Source organism: Apis cerana, linkage group LG7, assembly GCF_029169275.1.
Source record: "Apis cerana isolate GH-2021 linkage group LG7, AcerK_1.0, whole genome shotgun sequence".
NCBI lineage: Eukaryota > Metazoa > Arthropoda > Insecta > Hymenoptera > Apidae > Apis > Apis cerana.
Window position 1 is genome coordinate 2,727,963 of NC_083858.1, and position 25,155 is coordinate 2,753,117.

Sequence of the window (25,155 nt, forward strand, 5' to 3'; positions counted from 1 at the left end):
TAAATAGAAAAAGAAATATTGCGAGAAATTCGTATCGGCGAGAATTTAATTTAAATTTATAATATTCGATTATATCTTCACTACTCGAGTTAATGTTATTTTCGATAAAAAATAATTCCTAACGTATATGATTTCTGACAATTATAACTTCAGAGTTGTCTTTATTTACGAGTCAATAATCAAAATCCGCGGGCACATAGATGAATATTCATTCATAAATATAATTTAGATGTCCAATAAGTTAAATCGTTTTATCGAGAACCCAATCTAATAGGAATAATATCAATTATTCGATCGACAAACGAAAGGAAAGGAAAGGAAGATTCGAAGGCGAGAAAATATTAGATCGAGAGAGCGGCGTCGCTCGTTTTCCCAGGCTCTCGAGCCAAACGAGCATTCCCTCGTGTTTCGCCGTGGTAAAAATAGAGCGAAGATAGTGGAACCGTTTTGGCACGGCCGCTCGGCAATTTTACGATCGTCGACCACTCGTCAAAGTCCCTAAGCCCTCGTGGATTCCATCGAGCCTTGTATTCCGGGTATCGCCGCTGCCAACGATATTTCGACCCGCCCCCTCTGCCGCTTGTCATTTTTCCACGCCCCTGATATTGTGCTCCGATGCTCGAAACGTTTTAAACTCGGATTTCATCTCTAAATATAGGGTCACGCTGAAAATTATATAGGTGTCGCAAAATTACCGCCGTTCCAAAATAACGCTGGCGTGTATATTAACCGGATGCCAAACGAAGGCGAAGTCAACATTCTAATAAGTTTTCGAAAACGGGTTGAAGCGCAGAGACACCAGTTTCTATTCCAGGGTTAAGCAGGAATAAGACTAATTGTGGAGGGGAGATAAGTTACAGATTATCCCGCGACAGGTCTCAATTATGATGCCACAATGAAGCTCGGTGTGGAAATAGTCGCGCGTATTAAACCTAAATCTGATCGTGCGTTAAGGAAAAAAAGTTGGCTGACGCGAAGAAGTCGTAAAATTGAGAACGTTACTTTTTACAAAGGCATATATATATATATATGTAGATTTTGATTTCGTTTTATTTTTTTTATTATTTGTTATTTACTGAACGAACAGTTTGGAATTGAAATATTTCAAATCCATCATGATGAAGAAGTAGACTTTTCATCCGTTTTTATTGCTATTCCCGTGTGTTTACATTAACAGATGCCTACGCACAAGCGTAGAGTATATGTATAAACGAAATTCCATGTAATAATAGAAATCTCTTTTTATCCAGAAATTACTAAAATCAGTCCTTTTATTTAACGGAATTTTTCATTATCAATAGAATGCATAATTTTGAATATTATATTTTTTAAAATAAGACCCACAATTGTTGAAATTATTGTTATTACAAGTTACAAATAATTTACAAATAAAATTATGAAATGGACATTTGTAATCTTCTGCTAATGTTATTCTGCAACAGGAGATCTTCAAGATACATTAATCCCTGAAAGACAAACTATTGCGTGTCGGCGGACGTTGTGTCACTTTTGCCTCGTAAAAGGATTTCTTTCATTATCTCTTTGCAAAATGAAAGATATTTAACCGGCAAAGGTTAATAGAATTTCTCTACTAGAATTTTTAATACTCGCAGTTTAAATAAAAATAAAAACGAAATTTTATACGTTACAACTTGTAAATTTACCAATGTTAATTCGCATAGAAAGTTTTGAAAATATATTTAACGAATTGTCTTAAGCGTGAACGAGACTTGTGCGAAAATATCGAAAGACAAATGACAGTGCGTCGTTGCGGAGTTAATGGCGTCCAAGCAAATATGATGACAGGCTGCAGGGGCCTGTCTTTTGCAAGGTTACTGACATTTCCCATGCTTCAGCTCTTTTATTAGAGGAACATTTAAAACCAGTCGATGTTAGCGAGTCGAATATCTCATAAGTTCAGCTTTCGTTTGTTCAGCCTGTCATGCTCGAACAAAAGCGTTTTCGAGGATGATGCAGCACACCCGCAAATGACACTTTCGTTCGAATGGAAGTCGCGTCTTGTAGCCTTTTTATTCGCCTTGGCTTTCTAGTTTTCTTCGCTCTTGACGAGAACAAATTGGAAGAACACGCGGTTATTCTCTCTTTTCGTTCATCTTCGGCCATATTTGGATCGGTTTCAATTTCATTCTAATCGGTTTGATTTGATGTCGCGGTGCATCCAGCGTATTGTAATTTTCTTGTAAAACGTTTGCTAATATTTATGAATACGCGATTTATTAATATTTAAGTAACGATCGACATACGACACTACGATCGTTACAGATCGACATACGATTTTGTTAATTAAAATATGTCGAAAGTGATGTGTAATTAATTATAATCGCAATTACGTTATGTTTACATGAGTATAATTATGTTATTTATTATTAGTTGAGATAGTTATTTCGAAATTGCGTCATTATAATTGCAGCCATCCACGTGTGATATATTTAGATTGTTCTAATTGTTGATCATTCTTAATTCGAAAGCATAAATCAATAATAAGTATTTTTATCGCTTTAAAAATAGATGTTCCTCGTTTAATTATACGCAATGCAAAAAAAAAACATTGTTATCCAATGCAACTGGTATTCCCAGTTTACGGAATTAACGACACAAGCATATTCCAAGTGCAAGAGTTACAATATTTTTTTTCTTTTTTTTTATCGAAAATTACGCATAATTGCATCTTTCAATAGCTTATATATCGCTTGAATATTCCGTGAAATTTTTGCGAAACTATTTTCGCATGATAGAACGAGGGAAAAGAAAAAAAAGAAAGAGAATATATGCAAAATATTGCGCAATGAAACAGTGATCGTATTAATAATTAACTTTACTCCGTGGACGATGACTAACAGGTTTTTGCACAACTCGTGAGAAGTAGCCCGCACTGGACGAGTCGATATTCCACAGGGTGAGAAACTCGACGGAAAAGTAGTTGCGTCTTTTTCTCTCTTTTTAATTTTCAAAGAAAGAAGCATTGAATCGCAACGATACGACTTGCGCGGAGAGCGCGCCACCTTCCTTCGATCGATTCCAATTAAAATCTCTCGGAGTATAATTCGATTCGAGGGGGAAAAATTTAAATAGCACCCGGTACACGTATACCCGTTACATCGAAGCTTGTATATACGTGGCCGTTCGTGTAAGCAAGCCAACCTGTCCGGATGATGCATTGGCTCGCGCAAAAGTGTGCGATTGTCCGTGAGACGGGCTCGGAGAAGCAGCACGTGTGCGGCACAAAAACTCGTTTCGCCTCTCTTTCTCGGTTTTCCCCTTCCCTCCTCGCTCCGCCCTCCCCCTCCGCCCTATCCCCTCCCTCGAGCGTTTCGATTTTTATCTCGCGGCGTGTTTCTGTCTGCGGTGAAATTACGTCACGTAGAAATCATGATAATCGCACGATGGGCGCAGAAAAGCGGGATAGGAATGCAAACGTTTAATTCGTCCGTCGGTATTCGTACGCGAGAACGATTTATATAAAGAGATCAGAAGAGAAGGATAAAAGGAAGGATGTATTTTCTTCTTTCTATTCCTCGTTTTTATAATTGAAGGAAATATCGGGGAAGGAAGAGATGTTTCTAAAAGTTGAGAGAAAGGACGATCGATCAAGGGCAAGATGAAAAGGTGTACGAATCGTTTACAATCGCCATTCATCTTCGTTCTTGTCTATCTCGCGTTTGGTAAACGTTTGATTACGAAATTACGCGTTCTAAATGCGAGCCGACGTGCTCGATACGTGAGAAGGTAATTGAACACAAAAGCGTTGCCCGTTTCAATAGGCTGAAAATAAAACCGGGCGGACGTGTGCGTGTTGGTAATCCAGTGACCTTTTTCAACCTCGTTCTCCAGTCCAATTACATCACGGAGGAAAGGTGGGACACGTCACTTGACAAAGAATTCCGTTCGTATTAACCGACGAATTCTCCCCTTTAGTAGCAACTGTAATTCACTTCCCGAGCACCGTCGTATTATTCATACGGCGAATAATCCGAGAGTCGTGTCTCATTTCCTCGAGATGAAATTGAACACGCTTTACATTTTCGAGCGTTCGTCTTTCTCACATCGATACTCGACGTTTTCTTTCTTTTTTTTCTTTCTTTTTTCAGTGATAAAATTCGAAATTCCATTTGATCCAAAGGAGGGCAATGTTCGATTCGATTACAAAATATATAAAAGTCGGCGTAAGAAAATCTCTCTATTTCGATTGCTTATTAATAACTTGATGTTTTACCTTCTTGAACGTACTTACGAATATATCAACATTCTGTGTAAGTAAGAAATTATTCTTACAATAATAATGGCTGTTTAGACGGACATAGACGGAGCGTTATAGAATATTCTAACGCTTCCTGCCAAGACTCTACGCGAATTACCTAAAGTATAGAGTCAACGAAGGATCGATTGCATGTAATGATAAGATGATAGCCTAAAAAGCGAAGATAAATTAGCCAAATTGGAGTTATTTGTATAATCTTGGACGAAAAGCAAGGAGATTGGTCATGATATTTCGAACCTCTCTGGTATCGAAGCTAATTTAATTCGATTTTGAAAAAAATTATGAATGCACGGAATAATTATTCATTTACTCGTTATATCGTTGAATACATCGAATTAACTTCCCTTCCTGTTGGCAAAGATGTAAAACGAGACTTCAGAATTTCGTAATGTTCTTAATAATTGTGAAAACGAATCCTTAAAAAGTCTCTCTTTTCATTTCAGGGAAGGACGGGTTAATTTTAATCTCATTTTAAAATTAAAAATATTTTCTGCATACGTAATAATAATTTTTACTCCGAACAGAAATTTCCTCGTAATTGATCGTAACATTCGATATAATACAATCGATCGCGAGAAAATTCATCTTGTTGTGTGGAGCGTGTGACAGGTTACGCGTATTTCTTTTTCAACGTGCAAACGAATTGATGTATAACACACTCAATAATATATATATATATATATCATTAAATATAACGTAATATCACGTAAATCGCGAAGGAGGAGTACTTGGCGAAAAAAGAAGGTCACCGAATTTCGTGCCGTTTTACCCGAGCAACAACTCGTACGATTTTATTCGTGCGCCGAGTGAAAAACCGCAGCGACGTTTCGTGCCACTTTGTCAGCCACGTTGTCGAGTGGAGCGCGGTGAAGTGGAGTGTGAGAGGGGCGAGTCGCGTGAAACGAAAGCAAAAATAGGTTCGCGGGTTTTAAAGCTTCAGCCGTTGTCGGGGAGAGACGTATCCATGGCTGTTTCCCGGCGGCCAGGTGAAAAAGAAAGGGAAGGGAGGAGGAGGGGGGAGAGGTGGACGGACAGGTGTCTGGAAGCCATCTTGGTCTCTTCATGCGCCTTCAGAATGTCAGCCTCTAAGGTCGAGCGTGTGTTGTGCGCGAGGAAAGCGGCGCATCCTACAAAATTCATGAGCCGTAAAATTCGAGCGTAATCGAATCGCTTCTGCCCGGATGAGAGCCGAGGTATCGTTTCCTCCTCGCGATGGAAAATGGATCGATTGGGATCGTATCTCGTCCGCCGTTTCTACAGGGGAAAAAAAGAATTAATCCGAAAAGAGAGTAAAAATTTGCTCTCTCGTTTGATGGCTCTCGTCTTTTTGGGGGAAAGTCGATAAAATATTATATCCAGTTCTCTGTACATCTCTGTCCGATTTCTCATGTTGAATGGAACAAGGTATAAGGTTGTGGATATATAAATTGAAAATGTGAAATCAAATTTTTCCCTTTGAAGTTTGAAAGGAAAGATATTGGATGTTCAAATATATATTGGAAGTGATTTTGAATGAATCGTATTGGCTTTTCGAATTTTCCATTCCCTCGGAAACGAGATTTTAAACTATTTTCTCCTTCCTCGTATTACGTTTCTATTCTCATTTGTCTCGTTCAAATTCGATTATTCTAGAAGAAGAAAAAAAATAAATTTTATTATTTTTACCAATTGTTACGTTCCAGATATTTTTCTGCAGAAATGTTTCTCCATGTGTACGTAAATATTACATTTGTATACTTTCGTTAGATCAGTAAAGGTCACAGTCGAATACATTTGCTTCGTAAAATTCCTTCGCATACATAGCCGACACGACTCGAGACGAGCTAATTCCCCTACTATATAACCAGGTCACGATCTGTAAACAGGAAGGTTGATCGATCAATGGCCTCTCCAAGAAATTTGTCTCATCGCCGAAAAGCGTACAAAGGAACGATCGTTTCGTCTTTCTCGTTTCTATCCTGTTGGTAAATATTAGATGAAAAGAAATTCCTTGTTCGATTGACAAGTATGGAATAATATGGATTCAGAATTCTTATTCGAGTTCTATCATAAAATATAAAAAATTTGACTGATCGTCGTACAGTGAAATATTTTTTTTGGTATAAGCTTTAGAATAGCAATAAATAGAAAAATTAAGTGAATTTCATTTTTAAATTCTTTTTTTTTTTTTTTTAGTTATAAATAAAAATAAAATTAATAGACGAAGCGAAAGTTACTTTTGAAGAAAATAAATTATAAAATTGTATTAATAGAAAGTTTTTATTGATGTACGGTAACTGCGCGTTACACCTTTTATAATAAAAATCGTAAAATAAACTGAAGTAAATTTCACTTTAATACTAGATTAGCCTGGAAATTTTCTGTAAAATATAAAATGTCTGTCTTAAACGAAGCAAAAATAACTGTCAACGACAATTGCCATAGATCATTAACGTTTGAAGTCATTGTGAAAACTCGATCAATATCTCGATACCTTTATCTTATCTCAAAATTCGTATCTTTCCTTCCACGCAATGCATTTTACAATTTCTTACGAATTTCCATGGATTTATCGCCAATCACAACAAGCCACGTTTATGTTTCTTAGGAATTAAGCGTTTGTCATGTAGATTAAATAGCTCTTGTGTTTCTTGCTGCATTATATACATATATATATATCTTCCCAAACTAAGCAGTTTAAGTTCAGAATCCGAGTTATCGATTGCTATTTCAGAGTTAGTCAACGAACATTTTGAACAGTTTCCTTAAACGAGATCACAAACATTCGCGATTATCGAATAATATTCAAGCATTTCCAAGTGTTTCATAACAATCGTCTACAATATAATTACGTGAATAGGAATGTTGCAAACTAAACGTGATACTGTATATTGTATACAATTTAATTAGACTATAGGATTTGGAATATTATCTTATCGTAGGTTTAACGATCTTTAATATCTTCTCTTTGTTTACTTGTTTTGCTCGTGAAATTTAATTTCTTCGATAAATTACGTAAAAGAGACTTTTTCGAAGATAACATTGGACAGACTTTGGAATACTTGTGAATTCTTCGATTATCGAAATGTTAATTCATTGATAAATTTAATCTTCCTATTTCGAAAGTAAAAATATATATTCTTTTATCCTTTCTTGACACCTCTTTTAAATAGATTCAAATTGGACAACTTGCAGTAGTAATTAAATTATAATATATCAATTTCACAGTTTTACCTTTAAATCCAAAGTTAATAAATAATTAATCCAAAAATAAATCGAAGACCAAAAAGAAACTAAATTTGAAATCAACGAGAATCTCTCCTTCTATATTATTACACTCTCGTAACTTAAGGCCTTTGGAAGGAAAAGAAAAAAAAAGAAAAAGTTTAAGAAAAGATGAAAATACGATACGATTAATTATAGCGCTTGCAGAATTTTTTATGCCCAATCGTAAATCGACGCGAACGTCTTCTCGAGATACAAGGTAGACGCGTCAAGTCCATAAAAAGAGGCGCGCACATTTTAACGCGAAAAAACGATATAAGGCGTTTATGTGTTCATCGCGTATACGAGGAAAGGAGAGGGAGCGAGAAGTTCGCGCAGGCTCGATGAAACAAAACAAAACAGGCAAGGATGCGTAAGACCTTTTTTGGTGATATTTGCCGTGTATTGCTCGAGAGCCGTGTCGGTCCCTGTTTCTGGTCAGGCTGGTCTTGGCCGACCGGATTTTTCAAAGGTTGCCCACAGCTCGAACCTGTCCTGTTCCCATACAGGACTGGTTTATCGACCGGCACTCGATGCTCGATTTCTGAGCAACGTCGAAAGAAAAATGGACGACAGAGGGAGAGAGAGAGAAAGAAGGAATTCCTGTCTTGTCGGCCTTCGGCCATTTCCGCTGATTAACCTTTTCTCCAATCAACGTTTTCACCCAGTACGGATTTTGGACTTTTTTTTTTTTTTTCAATTATTATTATTTCTTAATTATAGACAATTCGTCGTCTCGATCGGTGAAGTGATAAAGATTGACGTATTTTCAATATCGTTGTATATTAGTACTAGTTTAGATAAAATTATTAAAATATTAGAACGAGCTTTTTGAAAATATTTTTTGAAATACTACTACGTTCTATACTTGTTATATAATTTTAATGAAATTTTCATCTCAAAGGTAGGATACATCACATTTTAAATTTACCATTTGTTTAATTAAATATTTATAGATTTCGAAAAATTTTAATTTATAATCCCGATACAGGAACTTGAGGAACATTTCACGAGATTGATACGAGGTTCTACTAGTAAGTTACTAGTAAGCGTTCGCGGAAGTTTGTTAGAAGTTTAATAGACGATGGTGGGGGAAATAATTCCCCGAGAATGTTGGTAAATGTCGGGAAGCAATGTTTAAATTAACATGATGCAGTTTCTACACGTGTCCTCTTTACCTCGTTGTCCGTCGTGGCTCGAGTTTGAAACTGCCATGCTCACGATATAATATAAAAGTTTGCTCATAAAATTAAAAGTTCGCCAACAAAGTGTGTGTCTACGATTCGGACTCCCCACCGTTAGAAATGGAAGAAAACTTTCTGCTTTTTAATTTATGTACAACGCTTGGCTCGAGTTTCATCTTTCTTTTTTTTTACTCGTCCAGATCTGATCAAACGAAATCTACGATTCGAAAAATTGTTATAAAATGTATCGGTCTAATTTTTTTTTACAAAATGGCGAATTAAGTGGTGTCTTTTTTCCGTCACGGAGTATAAATAGAAACTCGTACTATTTTCTCGTACGAAAAATTCGAGAAGAGGGGGGGAGAAGAATATTTTTTTATGATCTGATCTGCAATTCAGCATCGAAATAGATGAAAATATTTATAAATATATATATATACGTACGAGAGAGATATATCTAATTTTCCAAGTTTTATTTTAATTATTTATTCCATGAATGAAAAAACATTTCCAGTTAGGAGATAAGTAGTGGATTTCGAATTTATTATTAAATATGCGTAAATCGTACATAATGATATTTGCGGAAAAGGCGGAAATCGGATAGATTTAACAAGTTGTCTGCGTTTAAGAGATGCAAATCGGATGCAGAAACTTGTTTCAGTGTGTCTAAGCATAATAATAAGCTCGGAACTACGGAACGATCGAGTCCAGCTTCTTTCAGGAAAATCCATAGGAAACCCATTCTCTTTTCCTTCACAGATCGATGATATCGCATCGCTGTTGTAATATCTCTTTTATATCCCTGTTTTTTCCCTCCTTTTTGAAACTTTTTAATAACAATGGACGCGATAGTGAAGAGATTTGGTTTCTTTTTTCAACATTGCTGGCAAGAGACGGACGTTTTGCAATATTCGTGTTAATGGCGGAGGAATGGGTGAAAATTATACGGTATATTTGAAATTCTAACGCGTCAAAGTTTAAATATTTTTCATTCCATTTGCATCGTAATCTTTGTTTTTGCAATTTACGTTTTTTTTTTTTTTTTAAATTATCTAAAACCGCGAGGCATCGGATAATTTTACTAGAAAACGTAATTCCATCCTTCTTCCGATCCCCCATTATCCTTCTAAAGTCTAAAGCTTGTTAGATAGGCTTTATTGATCTGTCAATTAGCACGCCTTCTTTTCATTTCAACATAATCATCGTTTATATAACTTCATTTAACACGGAAATATGAATATCGAAAGAATCAAACGTTTACAAGCGTTTTATAAATGTTTACGATTAAAATTAAAAGTAGAAGAATTAAATTATTCATAAAAAAATCAAATGCAAAGAGTACGAAGTGGAGGGGGCTCGACGACCCCGTGTTTGAAGCAACGACAACGAAACTATCGAAAGAAATCGCGTCTCTGGCTCAACCATCCATCGAACGAGGAAATAAGCGCTGCGTATCCAAGCCCGTTTCGTAGAACTGGCGAAAAACACGGGCAGAAATAATCAGGAAATACGCATTTATCGATCGGGTGTGCTGGGATGGCCCGAGATAAACGCGTGTGTGTTGCGCGCATATCGGTATAAATAACTTACGCAAGCATTAATGAACGCTTATCTAGCCGAGTCTGTTAAAAAAAAAGATACGCCATCGTCGGCATTATTATCGTGGCTCTTTTAATACCCGAGCGCATGCGCGAATAACACACGCTCGCGAGCCACGACACGGGGTCGTGGCGTTACAATGCTGCCTTGTTGTGTCCTGGATCACCGCGCGCAAGTGTCGAAACCGAAACTGGCCGCAAGAATTGCAGAAGGTCAAGATAGAGGAGCGTAATACAAACGGTCGACTTTAGGATGGAATTGTACCGTGATTTTAATTAATATTTATAGTTATCGTTATAGGACACCGAGAGGACAAGTGAGTCAAGAGAGCACGTGAGATACGCGTGTTGAGATTACGACTCGCTCTAGCGTCTACAATTGGAGTCGCAGTGGTGGTAGTAGTTCCAAGCGAAGCATTTTCATTTCATTCTCGTTTGAAAAAAAAAAAATATAAATTAAACGTATCTGGGGTATTTTAATTATTCGATAACAACGATGAATATTTCTTCTGTTTTGCGATTATTGCACGAGAATAATATACGATTCGAAAAATTTGAAAATGTAGTCGGGAGATACGTATGTGTAATACGCGTAATATGAGATACAATCGAGATAATTATTTACCAATCGTTCGATGATATTTGACACATACATGGAAAATGCAGCCTTGCAAGATAAGATAGGAAAGAATTTCCAGATAATTGATTAATTTTAAAAAATAATACTCGAAAATTGTGTACTTTATCTGTCAATGATTGAAACGAGCGTTGCGTTTAATGTCACTCGAATTAAAATCTATATTATTTATATTTATCTCAAGAAATAAACAAAATTTCGCTCGTATCTATTTTTCTGAACTGTGCTCGTCTCGAACTTTAATATTTTTTAAATAGTCAAGTTTTCAAAAATTTTCATTTCGATCGTTAGAAAGTGGAACAGAACTATAACTCCTATAATTGATCGTCTGGGAAATCTTGTAAATATTCTTTTCCCTTGTACTTTGAAAGAAAAAGAGAGAGAGTGAAAGATTCGTTTCTTCTTCGACTAAGAACTGACCTTCGACAGGTCAGTGATATTTCTTCTATGGATTTTTTTATCTCGCTTTGACCAAGGAGTAAACACGCGCGAGCACCGTATATTCCGTTTCTCCTTGTTTAGAAATGTGTTTCCGTAAAACTCGGAAGAGAACAATCGGAAATATCAACAATGGGCGCAATTGTTGGCGCATTCGAAGCAATGTTCCAAACGGGAGGAGCAAAAGCGACACTTGGCAGTAGCCGCGTCGCGGATAATAATACTGATAATGATAATAATAGATCGGCGATATCGAAGCCAATTTCTCCCGACTACGCTTTTCTTCCTGGCTGATGGCTCGAGTAAACATTGCCCGATAAATTTTTAATTTTTTTCCCCTCCCTCTTTCAACAAGCGGCTGATTTCTCTTCTATCATCATTTCACGAGGATCCTTATCGATACAGAATTCTCATTCCTTATCACTTTTTAAATATGCATTATACAGTTTCAGCCAACTGGATGATGCAAGAAAGAAAAAGAAAAATATAACGGGTTCGATTTGTTTCGCAAAGATGAAGAAAGAAAGTTGTATCGCGTGTTATTCCAGAGTTTCTGGATCGAAACTTGTGTGTAACCTTGAAACTTTTATACGTGTTCCAGGGAGCGGCGAGAAGCGGAAGCTCGGCTGGAGAAGCGTGAACGAGAAAGAGAGGCCAAGATGGAAAGGGAGAGGCTCGAGAAGCAAAGGGCCGCCGAGCAGGCAGTTCACAAACACTTCGAAGAGTCCCTAAGGCTGGCGCAACAAAAGGTTAGTCAGCCTTTACTGCCTGTTTCTCTCCGGTGCGCGCGTGTTTTTAATGACCTCCAAACCCCTCCTCCCCCTCTGACGTGGAGCAGCGTGTCTAACAGATGCTCGACAAAAAATCTTCCCTATTATGTCTTTAAGCGCGATTGATCCTCGGCCCGATATCTTCTTTCCCTCTTTCTCCTACTTCTTCGTTTCACGGTCGACAACGTGGATTACGCGAATTCTTTTTTCTCGATTAATGTGCAGGGTACACCTATACGTGTCTCCTCTACGTACGGGAGAGTTTTGAAGGTCGATTCTAGACACGAAAACAAACGTAAAAGTTTGTGTACAAAAAGTCGGTCGAGGCTTATTTATCTCGAGTTATATAAAATGATGGGAATTAGTTGAGGCGTTAGATGAAGCGAGACGGGAAGATTCGTACGATGGCGACGCAACGGAGACGGAGATACGAATATCCCGCTACGTATCGTCAACTTTTGCGCTTGTTTCGATCTTTAGAGTCGAATTATATATTAATCGATTATTCTAATATAAAACATAAATTACATCTCACACATTTTTCGTATTTTTCTTTATCGTTTTAATAATTAATTTTTTAAATCTATTTTGGAAGGAATATATGGTGTTAAACGTATAGATAACATACAGACTTTATCTATAGATAGTATTCGACTTTAATCCGTAAAAAAACAGATAATCGTAAAGTATTCGTATTATTGCAAGAAAAAAATGATTTACATAGGAATTGAGTTATCTCCGGGAAGAATATAACGAGGTATATATAATTACTTTTTTTCCTCTTACATGTATAGTTGGATGTATAGGAAGTCGAAGAAGATAAAAGATAAAAGATTCGTTTTAAATCGAATTGCATAATGTCTCGTGATAAATTCGTCATTTCCTAAAAATAGCGTTCAAATTATTTATCGAACTCGCGTCATTTTGAACTTGAATTTTCTAGAACTCGATTTATACGAGAGATAAGAAAAGAAATACGAACATTGTGGAATATTTGCCTCGCGTGTTGCCCGTTTAAAATTATAAACTTCGAGTTTCAAGTATCCTCTAAATTAATTTTCTTAAATTTCTTTTCTCTCTATAACTTCCACCTTATTCACGTTGGGTCGGTTGTATTTTATTTCTTCAAAAGGGAAGAGAGAGACAGAGAAGAGAAGGAAAAAAATGATGGGAAAACAAAAGGAAAAAAGATACAGTCGGAATCCCGGAAGTTTAAGTTAAGGTTTCTCGCGACCCCGAAAGACAAACACAATCTTGGTGCTAACGAGGACATCGCGATGCGTCACTTGTCGCCTTCTCCTCCTCCTCCTCCTCCTCCTCCTCTTTCTCCCCTCCCTCCCTCCCCTCCCCTCCCCTGCACATGAGGAAAGGTGGAAATATTTTTATCGCGCATTCAGCTAAAGAACCGACGTTAAATATTTAACGGTTGAGCTCGATTATGCAAGCAACGTCCAAGGGCGACGTCTTGGAAATTCTGAGAAACCTAGCAGCCACTTGTTTGCACCGACATTCCGTGGAAGTTGTTGCAAATTTCCAAGTAAAATGTTGGGAATTGAAGCGATCCGTTCATCGATTTTGCCCGATCCCGAGATACTCGAGGGAAAGATATTATCGTGCCGTGTTGTACGAAAGTAATAATAATCAGTCTATAATTTCGACTTCGATTTTATTTCTTTATCTATTTCTCAGTTATAAAATTCTTATAATTCTTACGAATTGAAGCGATGATTTAATAAATTTTCCAAAAAAGAGAAAGGGAAAAATATACTTTCGAAAAGAGGCGCGTAACGATATTATCTACGTTCTTTCGAATCCAAGCGAAAAACTTGAAAAAAAGAACCCGAATTTATACCACGATTGAAAACTCGCGACTCAAACTCGAGAATAAAAATTGTCTCACCTTTTTCCTTGTTATTTTTCTGAAATCCAAGGCGGTATGAAAAAATTATCGATTTAAAATGGGATCGAAAAGTCAACAGTACGCGTTCAAGTTTGTTGCTAAACTGTTCGGGCAAACAATTTGGCTTTTGCCACCTCGGCGAATCGGGGCACGGGCTCCCCATTCGTACATGCGTTTCCCTCGAAAACCGCAGCCCCAGTTTCCCCGCAGTTCGAAATTCCCTTTGCCGAATTTTCGACGAACTTTGCATTCGATGCACCGTTCAGTGGTGAACGAGAAATTTTCCGAAAACCGAGAACCCAACCCCTCCCCTCTCCATAAAATTCGCGATCAAGTTTCTCCCAACGCTTCGAATTCCTTCTTCCTTCGCGGTTATTTCAAAATTTGATCAAAAGAACACCGTGCCAACGCCGTTTCTCCAACCCTTCAATTTCACGCTACTTTTCACGTATTCCTTGCGCGGGAATTTGTAAATGGTCGATTAAATTTCGAGGCAATACTTGGAATTGGAACAAGTTTATAACAAGGTTGTTAAATTGCTGAACGCTTTGAAAAATGAAAACCTTCGTGTTCGTCATACTTTTGTAGAAGTTTTTATAGAATCGATGTCTGATCTTTTCACCGATTTTATTATTTATGAAAGGAATTCAGATGATTCAAATTCCGTATTTAAAATTTTAAATTCAAAGATTGGAAATATTTCGAGATCAAGAAAATGCTTCGAGAAGTTTAACGAGTAAACGAATAAAGATTAATAGTTTTCTTCAAATTACAAAAAAAAAAAAATCAATCTACCCAACGAAAGAAACAACGTTCCATTGAATAAGAATCGTCATTTAAACATGGGGGGAATCGGGGAATGAGGAAAATGGGGCGAGTTTAGTGGTTAGACGAAACCACCCTCGCCGTCGGGGTGAAAATACGGATAATCCCCCTCTGAGCTGCTCGCAGATCGCATTCTCCAGAGTCTTTTCAGGCTCTCGTCCTGCGTTTCCCTGAGAAAAGGGTGTGTGTTCCCATAGCAGATACACGGGGGATACCGAGAGGGGGCAGAGGCAATCAATGCATTCCAGCACCTGCCTTTTGTGCGTGTTACAGCTCTGACAGTCACCCAAAACCTGCCTGGCCCCGCGCTCTCTGTGTATTTTGCTGCCCGGTGCGCGCCTCGCAGCGTCTCTCATTTCTTCTTTTTTCTTCTTTCCTCTCTCTCTTTCCCTTTCCGAGCAGTAGTAGACTTGCGCTCTCTCTCCCTCGGCCCCATTTACGACATCTGTCCTCCTCCAGTGTCTCAAGGTCTGGCCAAGCGTCGACTAGTTCATGGATAATAGTAACAGTATCGTTCAACTGCTAATTTCGATGGAAAGTGTGTTACACGACATGGAACTTTTACGAGGAACTATCGAGGACATCGAAATTTGACCAAGAAGAAATTTTACATTTCTCTCCGATTTTTTTTCTTTTTATATTCACGAATAATAAGTTTCAACGAATTTTTTTTTGAAATCTTTGATAATTGTATATTTTTCTTCGATAATTCTGAATATAGGATACGATAAAGATAAAAATAATACGAGATGGAAGGAATATTTCACTTATTCGAGTTATCGAGCATCAAACGACGTGAAAACACAATGTGATTGGCCGATCAATCGGTATATCTTTGTTGCAAAAAAACGTAACCTCGTTATTTCCTGGATTTCTATTTTAAAAATGAATCTTGCGCAACAGAGATAAACGGGAAAGCTGAAATCTAAAGCTATTCGTACTTTTATCTCGTATCGAGCATCCCACGCCATTCCTGTCGGCATCGATTACCATCGGTGAGAAAGCTTTAACGACCGATAATGAACCTTTGAAACCTTTGAAAGGAAGGAGCGAGAAAAGGACAGGGAATTCCATTTCGAAGAGAAGTTGAGCACCGCTGACACACTGCAGACACGAATAAACCAGAAAGGTTTCTTTCAGGTTAGGTCCCAGCAGCCTACCTGCCCTTCCACCCCACAAAAATGTCCTGCCCAGTCGTTCGCGAGCTTTCATCCCGTTCACACGAATCCTTCGAAAAATATCCATGAATCACCATTTCAATCCACGTGTAAATACGATTCGAAAATTCCCCACCGTAAATCACGTATTCCGCTCGTCACCGCATAGATAAATCTCGATAAAACCAGCGAGTATTGGCCAAGTGTTTTCCATTTCGTGGCTCGGATAAAGCGTGATCCGCGTGTGTGTCTCGACTAATCGATTCGTCAGAGTTTGTTCGCGATTCGAGAAAAACGCGACTGGCACGCCTCTCGGCGGCCCTCTTCGATAACATTCGTATTTACGTTTTATTCGCTTTCGTTACGTGTTTCCGGCCGCATACCTACCGAAAGAATGTGATATAATATACCGTTGCTCGTGAATCGGTGTTGTTCGACGTTGCTTTCACATGCAAGAAGGCTACGCGGATAAATCTTCTTTCTCGATCCGGTTCTTTTTGGAAGGTCAGTATAATTATTAACGCGTTCAAGTGTTTCGATCGAATCGATTCGAGAGGAAAGGATGCGCGACCTTGGAAATAATGGTGACGAGAAGCTTAAGAAGAATTTATTTGCACATTTATATTCATAAATTCGTGATAAAGTCTATCTTGGTTGATAACAATGCCAGCAACAGCATTGTTGCGCGCGCAGTGATAAATTCTTTTTCTTGGCCGCTTGTTCGCTTCGAAGTCTTTTTTTTTTTTTTCCTTTTTTTCCTTTTTTTTTTTTTATTGAACGTCGACGTGTTCGTTCCGCAAGGACGGACACGAACCGCGAAAAGAAATACACACGCGCGTTTTGAAGGCTAAGAAGCATGATAGAAAACTCGGTCTGATTTATGCACGTCAACGCTTGGTTTGTACTACTTTGTTTTTAAAAAAATTTGCATTCGACGAATCTGATGGTTTTTTTTTATTCCTTTCACACGCGATCTCACAGATGTCGCACGGTGAAATGGAACAAGTTAAAGAATTAAAATAGAATGAGATTTAAGATTGTAAACAAAGTATTGGAAACCGTTTAAAAATGATCTAGTTATCTAAAAATAATTTTGTACGAAGAAGTTTGGAATAAATAAATCGTTCGTATCGTCATTTCATATATTCTTTTTAAAATATCGATAAATTTATAATATAAAATTAAAGAAAAAAAAAATAAAACAATTAATAATTTGAAAACTTTTCGTTCCATCTTGATATCGATCGATAAATAATCGATAATCGTATTTGCAGATGTACAGCGATTTACGAGAAAAATAAAAATTTCTTTAAAATTTGATAAAATGACTTCACCAAGAGATCGTTATGATTTGTGTCCTATAAATATACGACGTTCTACGAAAATCATTATATCTGGTGTACCTCGATTATGACTTGGCGAGATAATGACAAAGATAGAAGATTTAAAATTATATCGCATAGAGTTTTTTTTTTCTTTTATTATTATTGCGGATGTTGTGACTCAACGAGATAATAAAAAGCATTAAAATTTACACTGAAATCACCTTATCGTATATAGATATCACGTAGAAGGTCGTTAATGATTTCTAAATAAGCATAGCACATACAAAATCATTATTATATCCTAAATTATAATTATAAGATATCGAAAATAGAAGATTTAAAATTACATTGTTTTCCTGCTCTATTATTATATTGCATCCATTATAAGAACTGTGATTACAGGCTCCGATAAATATATAACAATAAATCGTTTCTGTTACAAATTTTTATCAATTATTATAACGAGAAAGAAATATCTTACACGCAATTTTATATCGAAATAGATACGTTTGTTATTCAATTGTCGTGTAATAATTATTTTCTCGCGGAGCACTCGAGAGAGAGACGATAGATCAGAATCGTACTCGAAGGAACGAAGATAGGAATAAGAAGGAGATTTGTTTTCGCCCAGAGAGCTGTATCTTCGTTTACGAGTGGAGGATATTTTTGTCCAGGAATTTAATATATTGAACTAGAGCGGGCGAAAAATAATAATACATCCTCGATCGACGATGAACTCTTCACGATGTTTATTGTTCTGGTGCACATGGTGCTGGTGTTGGCTTATTTATATGTGACGAGAGAGAGATAGATAGATGGCAGGGTGCGCGCCAACGTTTCCAAATGGTATTTGCAATGCAAAACTCGTTCGAAGGTCATTAATTATGCACTCCACGATACGCGACAATAGAGCTCGATGGTGTTTCGTTTCGTGGTACGACATCGCCACTTGCCTGCGCGATTTCCTTGTCGATAGGCTTAAAGTTGTCGAATTAAAGCTGACACCGCGATTCAAACTCGTCTATCCCCTGTTTCGAATTTCACACTTCGTTCTCTCCTCCGAGAGAAATTCTTACAATTGTTTCCTCAAAAGAAAAAGAAAAAATTCTGAACGATTTATTATATTCGTTCGGCAAAAGTTTCGTACAAGCAAAATAAATAAATCGAAACAGGAAGTTCATTTTTCGATTTGTCTAGATGTTAATACATCTGGGATTATTATTGTTCTTTTTTTTTTTTTTTTTTCATTTGAGGCAATATCGTTCGAAAAGAGCAGTTTAAGAATATTACAAAGGGAATAATAAAATGGGGAATGGATCGCTCGAGTTGATTAATAATTAAGATAAAAATTTTATATCAAATGATCGAAAATTTACAGAAAGATTAATGAAAATAATTTTTCAAGGCATCTTGAAAAATGTTGTTACACAAGCCGTAAAAAGTAAAAATTTTGCTCTTGTGTCTCGTTCCAGTTCGCCGCTCCATGATTTATCGTTTTATTTGGAAAGAAACTGCAATTCATATTACGATAAACAACGTATTAATTGGAAATTTTCATTTGTATCTGAAATTCCAACTCGGAATCGATGCGCTCACCTGTTAATCTCGCCAGTTATGGAATCAAGTTGCGGTGCACGAGGAATAAAACTTCTAATTGGAACGTATTATTTTTAAATGCACGATAAACTCTCACGCATTTCCTTGTGAATCACGCGGATTAATTAGTCGGGATAACTCATGCTGTTAATTGGCCCGGGTTACGCATACTCGTCACGCTAGTTGGAAAAAATCGAAAAAGAAGATCACCGAGAAAAAAAGCACGAACGAATGAAAGAATGAAAAGCAAAGATCGTGTGAACGAAACAGAATTTTTTTTGCTTAAACAATGAGATAATTGGGAGAAAAAAGAAAATAATTGGATCGTAAACGAATCAATCGTTACTTTTCTCTCCGCGCTTTTTATTAATTCTCGAATAAAATAGAAAACGCGATATGTGACGTTACAATATCATTTAAAGAGAAGAATGTGGAAAAATTGAAGTGTCACTTTTGATGCAGTTCTTCATCTTCGTACGACTTTCCTCTCTCCGACTTTCTTTTCTCTTCTCCAAGTGAATGGCATTCTGTTCTGTGGAATGAAGACGTTCGGATGATTCATAACTTTCAAACGTCCAAGTAGCGCAAACTTCGAATCCGCAGTCTTACAGCTGGTCGATTATTTAATCCATTGATATATCACGTTGGTTAGGTATGAAAATAAAGAGAAACGGTTATCTAGATCGGGAGAAACTCGGTATCCATTTATACGTGCGATATATGTGTGTGTGTGTGTGTTGTGTAATGCGATATTACAGGCGAGGAAGTCGCAGAAATTAAAATGTACGAGGTTAATTGTGGTCGACTTTTCGAGAGTGTTTTTCTTTTTCAAAGAATATACTTTGCGTTTCTCCATTTCTATCTCCAGTATTCTCATTTCTGCAAATATATTTTTAAAGTGCTCATTAATGTACGTTGCATGCTCGAGCGTAATATTTCTTAAAAAAGAAAATTAACATTTTATATAAAAATTAGTTCCATATCGAAACTATTTAAAGTAATTCACATATATATATCAAAATTTAGTTGCTGTGGATTCAAGCAAATATTAAAATAAATTCTTAAAAATGCTTTTAATCTGTGTAAAGTTGTTCGCAAATTACGGAATTCTCGATTCTCCTCGATAAATAATAAATCAAAAGAATGAAGACGAGCTCGTTAAACGAGAGGAGATAGGAAGGCAAATATGACGTTCGAAGCTTGTGATACGATACTTGAGATCTTGTTTCCCCGTGAAAAGCACTGCTTCGAGTTCTACTTCCATTTCGTGTCTCTTCTGACGGTAGAAATTTGCCTCCGTTTCTCCGTCGGTAAATTCGCTCGATATTCACGCCTTCTAATCCCGTGCAAAGTCAATTATCTCGGTTAAGTATCCACAGTAAACTCTTATATTATTCCACGCGGAGAATATCTTGGCATAAATTCCGTCTTCTATTTCATCGTGCATGTTTATACATTCTTTTGCATATATAGTTGACACAATTATTCCTTTATTCGATGTAAGTCAAACGTTTCGAATCTCGATATATCGCGTGGTGAAATGATTCGTTGCGCGAAAATTCCACTTGAATTGCTTGCAAAAAACGGAAACGAAGTTACCGACAGAGTCCGTTCGAGTCGTTGTATCCTTTTGTCGTTCGGTTTGTGGAGACATAGCCTCTGTCCCTTCGGTCTGTGGAGCCTCGTAATTGGGGAATAAATCGTGGCGCAGGTAGCACGCATTTGGGGACGAAGTGGAATGATCTCGTTTCTAAAAACACACCACGCACGAACCAGCGTGGAAGTAATAACAGACGTTGAAATGGCGGGGAATGCGAGAGAGCGGGCCGCGTGCACGGCCTCGAATAAATAATTCATGATACGATAAACGTGCGCGTGCGCACACGACCGGATGCGTTATCCGGCCAATAGATTCACTTGCGCATAATATCGCCGATGATCAGTCAGTCAGGTATATTCGTTCTCTGACGGAATTACCGGTTATCGAGATTCGAACAGTGAAAGCAGCAATAACTACTATAATGGCGCCCAGCAGCGAATAGGTTAGAAAAATTACAGTTCAACTTTTTTGAGGTTGTATTAAGGATAATATAAGAATAATAAAACTGTTTTAATTTATTTTAGCATTAATGAAAGATTTAACAGAATTCGTCAACAGAGATGGAATTACATTTTATTTCGAAAGTTAAATTCAGGCTATATTTTTTTTTATTTAATATATTGCGCAGTGTTATAGCATTGTATTCGTTGCGAGGAGAAAAATTTGTTTAAAGAGGTTAAATGGTTGTCAAGATCAGTTTTTCGATTCTATAAAAGTGCAAGGAACAATTTTTTTTTGTAGCAATAAAAATTTATCAGAAGAGAAGAGATGTCTAGACATTACAATCGTGTATTTATTGAGAATTTTGCAGACTGATATTCGATCGTTATATCTTTTAATTATTTTTTATAGATTTAATTTTTTTAAATAAAATATTCACTATCTGCAATTCTGTCTGCAGAATTATTTATTTATTTCTTCGATCACAAAGGAATTCGATCTGTCCCTTTATTCGCAAAATTTAAAATCATAAAGTTATAAAAAGTCAGGTATATATTTGCGAGAAGAGGGCGTTTCTTATTATTATTCCTAGATAAATATACCATTCGCAAATTACGTTCTCGGGGTAACGGTGACGACGAAACCGCTGAAAATCGAGAGAAAGGAATTTCAAAATTGCGGGAATGTTCGCCCTCCCCCTTTCGCTCCTTCTTCGCCGTTTCGGTCGAGCAGCAGCACTCTGTTTTCCAAGCATTACCTTTCAATTCGACAGAGCGAAACGCGGTTACTTCGAATGGCGGAGAGGGGACAGAAATGCGAATAGTCAGCAAGTCTGGTCGTCTGCTGACCGGGCACGTACATAGGAAACCTCGAGAGCGGTTTCTCCGCAGCTTTGTCAGCGAGTTACTATCGTTGCTCTCTTACGGTCGTTTGGCTTTGCCCGCCTGAAATTTAATACGATTCTTACGAATATACACATCCCCCGCTTGTTTTTTGACTAATTTTTCGAACAGTTTTAATCTCCTATAGCCGACTTTTTTTCTGATCGAACTCGCAATTTAATTTCACTCGGTTCGGTCCTATTCCTCGATTTTACTCTCTCCAAGTATTTTTAACTTTAACCGACGATTGTAATTTGATCACTCTGTTGATGACGCACGAATGTGTAAATTCTTTGTTTGAGTAACGTATGTAGAATGATAAATTGCTTTTTTTCTTCTTTTTTTCTCAGTTAAGTTCAGTTCGTAACGATCGAGGAACAAATTGAATTCTAAAGTAAATAGCGGCGATTCAAAAATGTTTATAAATATTTATTTATCGATAATTGTGGTTCTTACGTTCAAAATATAAATTTTTCGCGATAAGTTGTCGAACTATTTCTTTTAAAAATACGAAGCAAAGGAAGGAATATTTCTTCTCGTTCGATATATTTTTAATATTTGCGTAATACGTATTTGAATCGAAATCGTTATAGCATCATTATTATTTAACGATGGCAGTAATTCATAGACGTTATGTACATTATCGTATGAAAAAAGGAAACACACATAGACACTAAGATAAATAATATTAATTAATCGTGCTGATTGGTTTGCTAAAGAAGCAAAGAGCAAACGAGAAAATATCACTATTGTTTGCGTAATTTTTGCAAAATGAGGGAATTTAATAGCATTCGATCGGCGTCCGATCTTTTATCCGTTGAGAAATGTAGAGGAATATTTAAAAATACGTATCGATATTATTCAAGAAATGCTCATTTCTACATTTATACAAGTTTAGAATGGTTGAATAGTGAAGATTATTCTTTCCTTACTAATTTATTCTCTTCAAAACTTGAATCACTATTTTCCCCGTCTTTTTAAATTTATATATATAACTTACAACACGATGCAGTCGAGAATTAAAAACTCATGTAGATTTCCTCTACTCCGCATCAAACCTCTCTTAAAAAGTAAAATCATCTAATTGATGATGATCAAGGCTGTGCATGAATAAAAATTTGTGTTTCTATAAATTTTTCTATTTACATTAAAAATCTCCCACAAACGTGCATAAACATCCGTGCAGTCTAACGATGAGTATGCAGAACTCTGGCCACGAAATACCTATCTATCGATCTCTAATGCTTAATTCAGTCGGCGTTCCGCCAACTTTTCTTCGAATCTCTTCCTCATTCTTAACTCCTTCTGCTATTTCCATTACCGATTCACGAAAGATTCCGCGAAAAGTTTCATTTGTATTCTCCTCCCCATCTTCTTCTTTTTTCTTTTTTCTTCTTCTTCCCACCCGTGAAACGAGAATTTCATCCACGAGCGAAAGCTTCATTTCGAACGAATTCGAGGGATTCGCGTGATCGTTATCTGGCAGGCCTGTTTAAGCTTCTTAAATAACGTGAATCAACCGCGTTAAACCGCGGTGAAAGATTATTAAATATGCAACGTTATCGACTTGACGACTGTCGACCAAAGAGGTGTGTAAAAAAATCTGCGCGGCTCCGATTTCTTCCTCCTTATCTCCTATCATCTCGCCGGCCTATCTGTTTGCCGCAAGTATAAATACATTTCTCGATCCGTCTGCCGCGATAAGATAAGCGCTGTTTCGCTGTACATATTATTCGCAATTGCTCGAGACACGGTTTAGAATTCGACTCCATCCGTGTCTTCGATGTAAATTCTTTTGTCGTTTCTAAGGTCATTTTATTTTTAATTCCTTTATCCATTTATCTTTCGTTCTTCTATGGGGGGGAAAAAAAAAAAAAGAAAGAATGAAACTTTAACGATTTAATGCCTACTAAATAATGTCTGGGAGCTCCAATGCCATTTTATTTTTAACGCGTTCATCGATCTGTCATTCATTCTTTCCGTGGAAAAAGGAAAAAATTTCCTCGCCATTCACCAGACCCGCGTTGCCATTTTATTTTTAACTCGATCTATCTCCAACTCGATTTATTTTTCCTAAAAAAAAAAAAAATTCCCTTGCGTAATTTTTTTAATTTAATTTCTTCGAAAGCTGAATTTTTTTTCGATAATATTTCTGTAACGAACGCTTATATAAAGTGAAATTTAAAATTTGTTTTATCAAAGATATATATATATATATATATATAATTAATTAATTTCATAATTGATCGAGATAATGTTATATCGAAATGTAATATTTTGTTAATAATCGGTCGATCAATCTTCAAAATTGTTTTTTCTTTTTTTTTTTTTTTCTCTTGCTCGATAAGAATTGCGGTATTTCTTCTCCTTGTATGAAATAAGGTATGATCGGCACGTACACATCGTGCTCTCCGTCACGCAATTCGATCACGATCTTTTCTCTATCCGGATTGTTTGCACCAGAAATTCTTGATATTACTTCGACGCTTTTTATCTTATCGCGTCTCCTTTTTGTGGAAATGTTTCGTTGAGACGCGCAGATAACACGGATGGGATCAAGCCCCGTTAGAAATGTGCGTATTCGTTGTTACTCGTTGTTTAAAAGAGTTGGTATCGGTATTTGCAACATTGTTATCGATGTTTCGTCATGACGAGAACAAATCGTGAGCGATTTGTTTGCAACTTGATGGAAATAATGAGTAATCGATATTGTTAACGGAGCATAAGGGAGGAAGGATTTCTTATATGCGTAATAAAACGGGATGTATAAATACATAACGTCGTATCGTGTTACATAGGAGAGTTCGAAGGAAGTTGCGTTTCGAAAAATATTTCTCAATGTATATATAAAAAAGATAATGTGTGTGATAAAGTGATATAATAATGTGATACTGCATTTTTTTTAATTATACGTAATTGCGAGTAAATAAGATAAAAACTAATCTTGATCGTGCATTCTTCTAAATTGCTAAGGTATCTAATTTTTTTCTTGTCGAGTATTTTTCACGTCTCACGATTACACGCGCGTACATGTGCATGTCAAGTTTTTAAATAAAGCTATTATATTGTGTATCTCGCTTATCGTTCGATTTCGAAAAAAAAGAGGAGAGAGAAAAAAAAGAGCAGCATTGGTATTCTAATAGCGTGCAGCAATAATTAAGATTTTTTTTTTAAAATTAAAAAATATACTCTTAGAATATTTTTAGAATTATCTTTTCGAGTTATCTGTTCAAGATTATTCCATAAAAAAAAAAGAATTAATTTTATATATTAATTCATTC

At 36.6% G+C, this 25,155-nt stretch overlaps 1 protein-coding gene across 6 annotated transcripts in view; it reads left to right on the top strand.

Annotated features, from left to right (window-relative positions):
• Window positions 1–25,155, top strand: part of LOC107998431 (serine/arginine repetitive matrix protein 2) — a 234,111-nt gene that overhangs the window by 192,354 nt on the left and 16,602 nt on the right. For all 6 annotated transcript variants that reach the window (XM_062077623.1, XM_062077626.1, XM_062077625.1 and 3 more), the window contains one exon: window positions 11,981–12,128. In XM_062077623.1, coding sequence (XP_061933607.1) covers window positions 11,981–12,128 — 148 coding nt within the window. The remainder of the gene's footprint in view (window positions 1–11,980; window positions 12,129–25,155) is intronic.